This window comes from Heteronotia binoei, chromosome 7 (assembly GCF_032191835.1).
Source record: "Heteronotia binoei isolate CCM8104 ecotype False Entrance Well chromosome 7, APGP_CSIRO_Hbin_v1, whole genome shotgun sequence".
Classification (NCBI taxonomy): domain Eukaryota; kingdom Metazoa; phylum Chordata; class Lepidosauria; order Squamata; family Gekkonidae; genus Heteronotia; species Heteronotia binoei.
In genome coordinates, this window is record NC_083229.1 from 111943140 (window position 1) to 111955388 (window position 12249).

Here is a 12249-nt window from a genome sequence, read left to right on the forward strand (position 1 = left end):
GAGGCAAGCAAGCAAGCAAATAGACGAGGGAGAGAGGGGTGGAAAGGAAGCAACTTTCTCCATTCTCCACGACGCCAGCTAGCTTGGCTTGGAGAAGTGATTAACAGAGAGAAGTGCCTTTTCCAAGTCAGCTGAGGGGTCCGTGGGGGCTTCGAGAGCCACAGGATGTGCGTGAAAGAGCCACCTGCGGCTCCCCAGCCACAGTTTGGCCACTCCTTGCTAAACTTAATCCAACAATTCGATTTCAATAGGTTTGAAATCTAATCTGAAATGAGTCGCAGGCTTCTCCTTTAGAGGATTTACCGGGTTGGAAGCGAAACCGTTGCTTTCACACCCGGTGGTGGATAACGCTCTTTCAATGCACTTTGAACAGGAGTTTGCAACCGGATTTCACCGGGTTGAACTTGCAACATCCACTCGCAAACGGTTGCTAAAGTGTTCGGCTTTGAAGCAGCTGATTACGCTCCACTTAGAGGAACCTTTGAGTTTAGGAAATACTAATTGAAATCGGGGAGGGAGGGAAGGCCGGAGAAGGTGGTCTCAGGAGGGAAGGCCATCGAAGGATCAGGGAGAGAGGAGAAAGTGAACCGAAATTGAACGGAAACCGTTTGTCCCCGTCGCCATCCAGCGAAAGTCAGTTATGCAACCGAGCTGGTTCACTGGTCAGCGCCGTCTTCTTGGCCACTTTTCTTTCTCAGCTCTGTTAAAGCGGCAAATTTGGGCTTACTTAACCTGGTAGTGGCAAGAACAAAATCTGAGACACCTTTAAGATCAACGAAGTTTAAATCTGGGCATAAACTTTCGTATAAACTGGATATAAACTTTCCTGTAAAATGGGTATAAGCTTTCAATAAATAGCTAGCACAATAGGATTAGGGTTGAAGGTATTGCATCAGGTATCGAAAACCAGAACTGAAACAAAGCACTGCAATGGCTCGACATTACACACACAAAACGATGCAAAAATTGCACAGGAGGATTCTCTTTCCAGCAAGTTCAGCTCAGTCGTGACGGTAAAATGGAGAAGACGAAATTGTAATCCACTTCGGGTCCCCAATGGTAAAAAAAGTGGGATATAAATAAATTGTCTCCTTGAATGTCACGGGGGTTTAATGTGATAAAATTGTTCAAATGCAAACGTGTATCCCTTGGATGCTTATGGGTTTAATGAGCGGAGATATTTTATAATAAAAGTAAGTCTGCAGGCTCAAATTCAGAACAATGTTTCCTGCTTCCTTCCTTGCCAGGCGCGGCGGGGTCTATTAACCCAGAAAAAACCGCCTGGTCTCCCTGATCCATCCAGCAGTTTTCAGCCGGTAGGAAACGGATTCTCCCCGCGCTGCCGGCTCCCTGAGGTTATGATCACAGGCCCTAAATAATGCACTTTCAATCCAATTTCAGTGCACTTTCCAACTTGATTTTGCCAGCCTGCACAGTAAAATCCAGTTGGAAAGTGCATTGAAAGCTGCTATTTATATGTGATCTATCAAATTGCCTTGTTACATTGATGAGGTTTTAACTGTTTTTAGAATATTGTGATCCGCCCTGAGCCCATTTTGGAAAAGGGCGGAATAGAAATTGCCTAAATAAATAAATTGAAAGTGCATTATTCGGCGTGTGAGCGCAGCCAGGATAACAAGCGCTGGCAATCAGGGTCTTGCGCCTTTTGAAACTGAGCCTCTCGATGCTTTTGGAAATCTCTTCCGCTAAACTCAGTGGCTGGTTGCATTCGAAGAAGCACGCCTAGAATTGAAGCCTTCTTTCTTCCTCATATCTCACTTAAACTGCGCTTACGCACACTAACAGGGCCATCGATTAGCACTTTCCTGGGACGGAAGCTCTGCTGAGTCAAATGGGGCATACTTCCTAAACGCAAAGTGCTTCCTAAACTGTCCAAGTGCTTTACTTTCCGATGCATACCGGGAAAACGGCAAGTTTATTCATAAACTTTGAAAATGCGCCGCTAGAATCGGTGGGATTAACTGGAGATAAAGAAAAAATCGTCCACAGTTTGGGGACAGAGCTTCTTCGTTCTGGAGTTTTTCGAACAAGTTATGTTAGAAGAAAACCAAACGCACAGACTAACAGCGTGCTCTTTGTCCGTTACCGGATTTTGTGGGGTTTTTCTTGGCTATTGGTTTATTTTAGCTTTCGGGAATTTCGCCAAGTAATAATATACCAGGCTTTTAAAAAGCAATTGTTTGCAAGCCGAGTTTCCAGTTTTGCACAGAAAAATCCAGTTGCAAAGGATTGCTAAAGTGCATTATGCAACATGTGATAAATGCATTTAATGTGGATTATCCGACATGTGGTAGATGAGCCCTAACTACCCCTCCAAATTCCGAAATCGGGGTGTTTACTGCAAGAACACTGTGAAGGGCAGTAATGGAGAAGTTTCTCCGGATGTTCGCGCGCGCGCATACCGCTCTGGAGCTTGAGCTGTTGTAAAGGCGGAAAAAAAAATACTCCAAATGTTGTCTACGCGTATTTATTTTTAAAACAACATTGAATGTAGTCCGGCTTTATTTCAGTATTCCCGCCTACCCGAAAGAGAACTCGTTTCTAAAACATCTTGCGTAGGTTATAGGGCTGCACTGCGCAAAATGATTTTACAAACTTCCTTGGATAAATTAGGGACTGTGGTCTATAATGCTTTTTAGCTTATTGCAGCAAGTAGGAACCTAGTGATGCAATTTCTCCACCGCTTAAAGCGTCATGCGAAATACTTATGCTATGCTTCAGTTCTTTCTGGCGCCTCCAGGCTTGTAAAATCCGAATGCATTGGTTACTGAACGTTTTTGTGATAGTACTAGGCACTAGCTCACTCTGTAATCCACCTGGAGTCCCACTAGAAAGGCAGACTATCAAGAATGCAGGTAAACTAAATAAATAAATGTACGGCCTCATCCTGTATGCGTTTGGGCGCGATTTTTACTTGATTACTCTAAGAGCGCCTAGGAGTTGTCTTGTTCAGACCATCAACTTCAGTGATGGTCCATTTACATTACACTTTTTGCAACTGGATTTTTACTGTGGGTAATAGCAAAAATCCAGTTGCAAAACGCATTGTTTAGTGGAGAGTGAAGGCACCCTAGGGTTGTGACCACACACCAAATAATGCACTTTCCAACTGGATTTTACTCTGTGAACTTGCAAAATCCAGTTGGAAAGTGGACTGAAAGCCCGGGACTCGCCAAACAGACGCGCCCGCCTATTATAACGGGTATTCGTTTCAGCTTTGAACGAGTTTACGCCTTTTATCTTGCAAAGAATGAGCGCGCGCCGTTTCGCAAAAACGGCCCCATCGATTGAAACAAAATCTTTTCAGCCACTCTCCAGCCTGAGAGAAAAGCCATATTTTCCCTAGGAGATGATCACGCAATAAGTGCATATAAGCCCCACTTGCGCCGCCGAACCTGTCGCAACAGCAGCAGCACGTGGGAGGAAGGCGAGGCGCCGCCTACCGCCAGGCCCTGCGGTGTGGTTTGAACTCGTGGCACTTCTAGGCCGGGAAAAGCAGAATAACCATGCTCCAGGTCCGTGAGTCCCCCCACCTCACTTCGGAGGGCCCGCAGACTGTGGACAGGGTCGCCTCTCCTTCCCCTAGGCTATTGCGGCCATTCATGCCCTTGTTAGCCCCCTCCTCCCCACTTTTCAGTTAAGGTTCTGCGCTTTTAGCCCCCTGCCCTCAGTGAAACTTTATGGCGCACAGCTTGTTCCCGAGTAAACAGGCCTTTTGACTTTAGCCTTCGGGTATTTCGCCTTTGGATAAGTAGTAGTAACTTTCCTATCGCTGAGTTACTCCAGTGCGCTGTGTTTGGAGGAAGTTTGCGTAGCGTGGTGTTATTAGCTACTCAGCCCATTCTTTTGACTTGCTGTTGTTGAGCATATAGAGCGGGGTGGCCAAACTTGCTTGATGTAAGAGCCACATGGAATAAATCTCAAATGTTAGAGAGCCACAAGATATAAATGTCAGATGTTTGAGAGTTGCAAAACATAAACGTCAGATGTTGGAGGGAGGGAGGAAGGAAGGACGGGAAATAGATGGTGAGGGGGGAGAGGTAGAAAGAAGGCGACATTGATTTTAAATGCATTCTCCAAGCTGCGGACATGGCAATGGGAGCTTTGAGAGCCACACAATATGTGTGAAAGAGCCACATGTGGCTCCTGAGCCACAGTCTGGCCACCCCTGATGTAGAGAGTTTCTGGCCTTTCCGGGAGGCTGAGGAGGACGTTTTATTTTTACAAACCAGAACGAGGGGAGGATTCCTCCATCTCTGCCTCAGAGTGCCCCCGCTGAGCCCTCTGCAATCAAGGTCTTACCTTACTTATCAGTTTGCAGCTCATGACTGAAGTATCAGAAACCATTTTAAGAGATTGCTGTGTTGAATTCAAAATGTATGGATGCTTAATTTTTCCCCCCTTTTACCTAAGGAAGAAGAAATGCCACAGCAGATGACTGAAGCACCTGACGGCGTCGAGTACTACGTAAATATCACTCCAGAACTGCAACATTTGCTTAAGCAGGGAGTCCATTGAAATTTTCAGTACAGTCCTGATTCTGAGTTCACAGAGCAATCCTACACAGAGTTGTTCAGTGCCAATGTTTTAATCAATTTACAAAGGTATAACTGTTTAGGATTGCGCTGTTAAAGGGGAAGAGGTAAAAATTAACACAACTGTAGTGTCATATATTGGCTGGCTTGTGCTTCTTTCCTGTGTGAATAAAGACTTCACTTGATGTTATGTATTCAAGAGTCGGGTATGTGTACTTTAATGTCTTAAGCATGCAAATACTGTGTAGGTGAAGTACGTTAATTTCTCAGCAAAGATAAGCCCTCGGCAAAACTGCAGAAGCCACACAAGAGAAATTGACTGCTTTCCTTCTTGATAGCTTTTTTTCTGTGAAGACATGACTTCTTGCTGGCATGGATGAAATCATGGATTGTTCAGCCAGAGTTTTAATGCAAGGGCTGTGGCTCAGTGATTGAGCATCTGCTTTGCATATGGAAGGTCCAAGGGATATTTTTATCACATGTATATTATCATGAGTGAAAGCATAAACTATCTGAGGGGTTTTGTATTTGCATAGGGGGGAAAAAAGGCTCATTTTGGCTTCCCAGCACCTCTGTGCAGTGTATTCACTGCTTGGCATATGAGGTACATACGTTTTCCACTTGAAAGTAATATGAAGAAAAACAGTGTTTGGAATTTTTTAAAAATGGATATGCCGGCTATTAACTAGATAATTCTTTAGGTGGTGGTTGGTTCAGCAGCACAAACAATAATGCTCTGTTGGGAAAAATTGAGAATTGGTAGCTATAGAACTTGAATTAGCTCGCGGAGAAGGAAGAATAAATCTACAGGTCTATTACTATACAGTTTGGAACAAAGGGCAGCAGGTTTTAAAAGGCACATCTTCTGACATCAACAAGATACTGTACATGGTCAGTGTGTATAATTACAAATGAATGCATTGCAGAGGTCCCCTGTGCAAGTACTGGTCGTTTCCGACTCTGGGGTGACATTGCTTTCACAACGTTTTCACGGCAGACTTTTTTTTACGGGGTGGTTTGCCATTGCCTTCCCCAGTCATTTACACTTTCCCCCCAGCAAGCTGGGTACTCATTTTACCAACCTCGGAAGAATGGAAGGCTGAGTCAACCTGAGCCGGCTACCTGAAACCAGCTTCTGCTGGGATTGAACTTAGGTCGTGAGCAGAGCTTAGGACTGCAGTACTGCAGCTTTAACTCTGTGCCAAGGGGAAATAAAAAAATGTAAATCTTGTTTGTCCTTCTGAGTACGTCAAAGATGTGGAAGTCCAATCTGCTGACACTTCAGTTAAGATTGGTTTCTTGTTTTTATTCTAGCTTGAGTCATTATTAGCTGATGTCTTTAAAGGGAAAGGATTTCAGAAAATAAGCGAAGCGTTAAAAGAAAAGGACGTTTATCCTCAGAAGTTCAGCAAACAACTATTAAACCAACTGGACAAAGTTCTGAAAAAGGCAAGTAATCTGACAGTTCATTAATTTAAGCCACCAAATTACTCATTTTAGGCAGTAACACATGTATGGATTGCTTCCCCCCACACCAATAGGAACTGGACAAAAATGAGTTCTCAAATGTTTCTTTGTTGCTGAAATGCATCCAACTGTACTGTAGAAGTGATCCATACGAAGGTGTAAACCTGCTGCTTCAGCAAGGATTGATACCAAAGATAAGTAACTTTGTGCTTAGATATAATGTGTCTGATTTGCTGCAATCAGTCTTCATAGCAGAACAAGTTTGTTTTTAAGGATATAGAGACCAAAATGTTTACCTGTTAACTTCTTTGTCTGTTCAGTACTCTTAATTTTCAGGTGAAGATTGTGTATTGAGGAGTACTTTTTTGCTTGCAAGCATTTAATTTTACGGTGATACTTTGTAAGCCGAGAGTGCAGGTTTCATTTTAAAATATGATTTATTAAACGATTATTTTAGAGTCTAGCAATAAAGTGCTTATAGAAACACAACTGTTTATGGAGGCATACAAAATGGAGACCAGTTTGGTGCAGTGGTTAAGAGCGGTGGACTGGAATCTGGAGAACCGGGTTTGATTCCCCACTCCTCTACATGCAACCAGCTGTGTGACCTTGGGTCAGTCATAGGTCTGTCAGAGCTGTTCTCTCAAGAGCAGTTCACTGAGAGCGCTCTCAGCCCCACATGCCTCTCAGGGTGTCTGTTGTGGGGAAAGGAAGAGACGGAGATTGTAAGCCACTCTGAGGCTTCAAGTGAAAGGCAGGATATAAATCCAATCTCTTCTCCTTCTCAGTACAAGGACATCACAGCTTATCACCTGCACTTGCACATAAGCAACATATTTTAAAATCTTCATCAGGCATTGCTGGCCATATTGTTGCAAAGTATTCATGCTTCCATATCACCCCCCAAAGTGTAGAAATCCTTTAAGAATATTAATGACATTTCTTAAAACATTGTTGATTCAGTTCAGTGAAGTTAGTGTTGTCTCTTTAAGAATCCGTGCAGGTTTTTCTCCCCTCCCAAGAGAACTGACTCATTTTCCTGTAGCTATCCCAACAGAAAATAGTTGGTATAAATAAAGCTTAACATGTAGCCAATCGTCTCTTGAAAGTTCCTATAGAAAGCATAATGTTTTCCAGGGCTCATTTTGTAGCAGGAGCTCCTTTGCATATTAGGCCACATACCCCTGATGTATTCAATCCTCCAAGAGCTTTGAGTAGGCCGTGTAATAAGAGCCCTGTAAGCTCTTGGAGGATTGGCTGCATCAGGGGTATGTGGCCTAATATGCAAAGGAGCTCCTGCTACAAAATGAGCCCTGAATTGTTTTCACATAATGCAGTGCCTGGGATTCAGGAAGTGTCAAAGACTGTTCTCTCAGACTGACTTTGCTATATCTAAATGCTAGGCTATATGCAAGGTTACAGTTTGGTATGCATATACCTGGATAATCTTCCTTTTTCATCCTGTTGCAATCCTCACCGGTGGCGTTGGAGTCCAAGGGGGAGAGAATAAGCTTTCATTAATTTCTTTCAATCTCTGGAAGTTGGACAAGTATTGCTTTAGCTTGTCTGTTCAAGATAAGGTGCATCTTAACTGGAGCAGGAAAGAAAGATACAGCATTGAGTCTCCTGGGAACCAGCTTTTTGGGGTCAGTTTCAAGGAGGATCTGCCACAACTCCTCCTCTGCTTGAAGAATTTTGGTTAAGTACTGTTCCAGCCACTTACTGGGCCAACCAGAGGAGGCGCACCATGGAACCAGGAGGTGTAGTTGGGTGTGGAGGATGAGGGTAAAAGGAAGAAAAATTCTTCTTTCATTCTTGGTTTCTGCAAATGGCCAGTCTCTGCTTGTTAACTTAGTTACTTACTTTTATACTTCTGCTGCGTTAAATATTCATCTGATTTTTGCTTATGTGTCTTTTGTTTCTACATGGTCACTTGGTTTGAAAGAACTAGAGAATTTCTGAGCCTGATAGAACCAAAAGAAAGTAAATTCTTAGCAACACTTGTTGAAGACTTTTTCGACACAGCGCTGGTAAGCAAATGGAAAAGAAAATGCTTCAACTCACTGAATTGTGTAATGGTCTCTACATTTTATTGTGTGCTATAGCTAGCCATCATTAACCCAGTAATGACAGTCTTACTCCTACAGCAATCGTGCCAATTTGTGAACTTTTTACATTTCTAAAAGCCCCTATTATGCCTTGGTCCTTCTGTATTCATAAGAACATAAGAGAAGCCATGTTGGATCAAGCCGATGGCCCATCCAGTCCAACACTGTCACACAGTGGCCAAAAAAATCAAGTGCCATCAGGAGGTCCACCAGTGGGGCCAGGACACTAGAAGTCCTCACACTGTTGCCCCTCCCCACAAGCACCAAGAATCCAGAGCATCACTGCCCCAGACAAAGAGTTCCAACAATACGTTGTAGCTTATAGCCACTGATGGACCTTCAAGTACAGTACTTCTGCACTATTGTATTCATAGATCATAATGTATCTCTGTTTTCTTTTAGCTGTGCTCGTACTTCATTCATTTACATCTTCCACTTGTCTTCCAATGAGGACCCAAAACCACTTATATCATTCCCTCTTTCATTTTATCCTCACAACAACCCTGTCAAGTAGGTTAGCATTTCATGAAGCAAACACAAAATAGGAAGGGCAGCTGCTCATTTCTAAACTGGTTGTGATCGTAGGCAATTGGGGGTGGGACTAGGACATGTCCCCAAGTGTCCCAGTCCACACACCAGGGCTTTTTTTAATGGCAGGAACTTCTTTGCATATTAGGCCACACACCCCTGATGTAGCCAATCCTCCTGGAGCTTACAGGGCTCTTGGTACAGGGCCTACTGTAAGCTCCAGGAGGATTGGCTACATCAGGAGGGGTGTGGTCTAATATGCAGAGGAGTTTCTGCTACAAAAAAGTCCTTCCACGTGCTACTTGTAATTCTTCAGCCAAAAACAGGGTGGCATCAAGCTGCCCTGGAGGAGAGCCGGCTGGAAAAGTTGTAGCCAGGAGCCTCCAGGCATTGCGTGGCCTGCCCCTGGAACCAGGGTCAGGCTGCGTGCGCCCTAGAGTTGCTTCCAGAGTGCTCATGCACCTGTCGGCCACTCCCTGGGTGTTTCCCAGCCATCCAGACGGCTGGAGAAGCACCTCGAAGCCGCCTCAGAATTTAGGTACCACTTTGACAGTGGTGCCTTTCTGAGGCAGCTTCGATCCAGCCCTGGACAGGCTGTATGTGGGACGGGGACGGCAGGCAGATGTGTACGTGTGTGCACACTTTTTTGATCTGGCTGCCTCCCATCCCCAGGGCAGCTTAAACTGCCTGTCTGTTATCAGCGTTCATGTCAGTGGCAGGATATGTTAGTGTACCCATGGCAATGCAAATACAGTTTAAGCATCTCTCTGAACCACTGAGGTGGTGGAAGTAGTGTATTCACAAAGCATTCTTTGGAGGCTGGTTTGTGTATTTCTGGCAAGAAATGAAAGAGGGAGTGCAGACAAGTTGCATTCCTCCAGTTCTTCCCAGGAATGTGCAAAGCCACTTGGGAAATCTGTTTGTGCTGTGAGCCCTAATGAATGATTGAGATGTATCTTCACCAGTGGTGTGCTTGCTGTTGAAAATTGCTTCTGAGTTATTGTACCATGTGTCTGCAAGACTGTTAGCTCCCCACATGGCTCAGCTGAATTGCATGGCCATTGGCCTGCACAGAGTGTGGGTAAGGGGAAGAATGTCCTGGTATGGGTAAAGGGAAGAGTAGACTTTTCTGCCAGGTTGTAATGTGATTGTGCAGAAAAGCACTTGGCGGAAACCATATGGCTGAAAATATGTAGGAATCCATTCTTAGTCATAAGATTAAACTGCCGGTTTAAGAAGTTGGTGTGGAAGGCAGAACAGCCCTAATGAGCACTGACTAACACGATCTCATTGGCAGCTAAGCGTGGTCAATACTTGGATGGGAGACCCCCCCCCTCCTGGGAAGACTGGGGCTGCTGTGCAAGGAAGGCAGTGGCCAGGGCTTTTTTTTGTAGAAAAAGCCCAGCAGGCACTCATTTGCATATTAGGCCACACCCCAACACCAAACCAGCCAGAACTGTGTTCCTGTGCGTTCCTGCTCAAAAAAAGCCCTGGGAATAGCAAACAACCTCTGCTCCCCTCTTGCCTTGAAAACCCTGTGAGGTGGAAATTTGCAGTGGTCACTATCGGGTCGGTTGTGCCTTGACAGCACACGTTACCTTTGTGGAAGACAGCCATGTGAAATGATCTGGAGGCTTGAGAATGTTTTATATAAATGGTTGATCTTAGGAATTTGTGATATTTGAAACAGAATCTCTTGTGATGAATCACCTTGTGCCTTTTGAAGGAAAGATAGACAATAAACATTTAAAATAAATAAAGGAATTGTTCTCTAGCTCCAGTAGGTATTGCAAAAACATAAATAACTGAATGTTAGGAATATGGGTAAGAGTTAAAGCAGGGGTGTCTAACATGCAGTTGGGGGGCTGAATCAGACCCCTGGAGGGCTCCTATCAGGCCCCCAAGCAACTGGCTGTCATCTGCTTCCTTCTCCCTATATCTTGCTTCCTTCTGCATATCAGTTTGCTTTGCAAGGCTTACTCAGTTGTACAGCAGAACTACTGAGCCAAGCCTCTCTTCCTTCTATTGACTGAGGCTCTCCACCCCGAAGTCCCTGGGGAAGGAAGGAAAGAGCCAGAGTTTCCTTTGGCCAGTTCCCTGGATCCCATGGGAGAAGTACAAAGAAAGCATATTTAAGACTAAGGAGTGCTAATATTTTAAGCATGTTTTACTTTTTTTTAAATATTTGTGCTTGTCTGTGTTCTTTATAGAATTTATATCTCTGCTACCTAATATTAAATAGGTACGCATATGGCCCAGTCCAACATGGCTCGGCCCAACCTGACATGGCCCGGCCCAACAAGGTCTCATTTATGTCAGCTCTGTCCCTCATAACAAATAAGTTTGACACCCTTGAGTTAAAAGTGTCTTATCGTGCAGTCCCATACCATTCAAAACCCATTGAAGTCAGTGGGCGTAGAGGGATATAACTGTTTAGGATTCCTGGTTAGATAACTTGCCTGAGCAGTATTTGAAGGCGCTGCATTTTAGGTCTGTTTGTTTGTACTTTATTAATCTCCATTTAGCTCTCCTCTCCTCTGTTCCACTTTTAGGTCATTGGCAAAAGCAATGCAGAAGGTTGGTCACTAAATATTTATAATAACCGAACAATTTCAAATGTGGTGGTTTGACACTTTGTGTACCTCACGTGTATAATTGCTTGTAAGCTGCTTTGAGCTAGTAAGGTGAAAAGAGGTGTTAAAACAAAAGCTGCAAGATTTTGTTACTTTAATGGGTACTTAATCCAATCAGCAAGGCTGTAAATTGAAGGGATGATCACTTAATTTTTAAAACTCTTTAGCTTCCAGTGCAGTACCACAATAAGGAATTTTAAAAAGAACGGGTCCCCCCCGCCATACTCTTGAATTTCTTGTAATCTCTCCTAGATAGATGCATTTTGATAACACACCAAAAGTTGGTTCCTGTGACCGATTTGTTGAAGTGTGTAGGTGCAGCAGATCTCTAGAACTGTCCCTTGAACACCTACTGCCAAGAACTTTGAGGTGAAGAGTCAACAATCCATTGGTTTCAGAGGTTTCAATGAGTAAGGGGAAAACAGGCAAAATCAGCTCTGCCTTTTTCTGCAAGGATGGTGGGAGCTGCAGAACAATTTGAGGGGCAATCTTACCTGATTTTTCTCTCCTCACTGCAGCATCCCTTGGCCAGTTGCAATTTGAACATGCGGCCCAGGACCAAAGCCAGAAAATTTTAGGTGTGGGGGCCCGGAGGATAAAATTTGAGAAGGGGGGCCGCAGGGCTTGGCTGCTTCTTCCGTCTACTGACCAGCCTGGCCCCAGCAGCAGGAGCTGCCAAACAGAGAAGGGGCTTCTCTTCCCCCCCTTCTGCCTTGACCATTAAGCTGAAGGGGAAAGAGCGTGGATCTCAAGGAAGCTGGTCAGCCACCTGCCTGCTTGCCCTCAGGCTGTCTTCCTCGCTCTGTGCCCTTGCCCGTGGACTTTTTCTCTCACTCCCGGATGCCCAGTGAGAGGAGAAGGAGAGCAAGAAGAGGAAAAGGGTGGCCAGCGGTGAGCGCTGGGCCTAGAGTTGGAAGTTAAGCCTTCTCCTTGCAGCAGGGCTTCCTCCCAATTCAA

General features: G+C 44.5%; 1 protein-coding gene across 1 annotated transcript in view; it reads left to right on the forward strand.

Moving 5' to 3' along the window:
* Positions 1 to 7943: 7943 nt before the first annotated feature.
* Positions 7944 to 12249, forward strand: part of SYCP2L (synaptonemal complex protein 2 like) — a 58315-nt gene continuing 54009 nt past the window's right edge. Inside the window, exons 1-2 of the mRNA XM_060244365.1 lie at positions 7944 to 8053; positions 11212 to 11236. Of these exons, the coding sequence (XP_060100348.1) occupies positions 7949 to 8053; positions 11212 to 11236 (130 nt within the window). The 5' untranslated portion in view covers positions 7944 to 7948. The remainder of the gene's footprint in view (positions 8054 to 11211; positions 11237 to 12249) is intronic.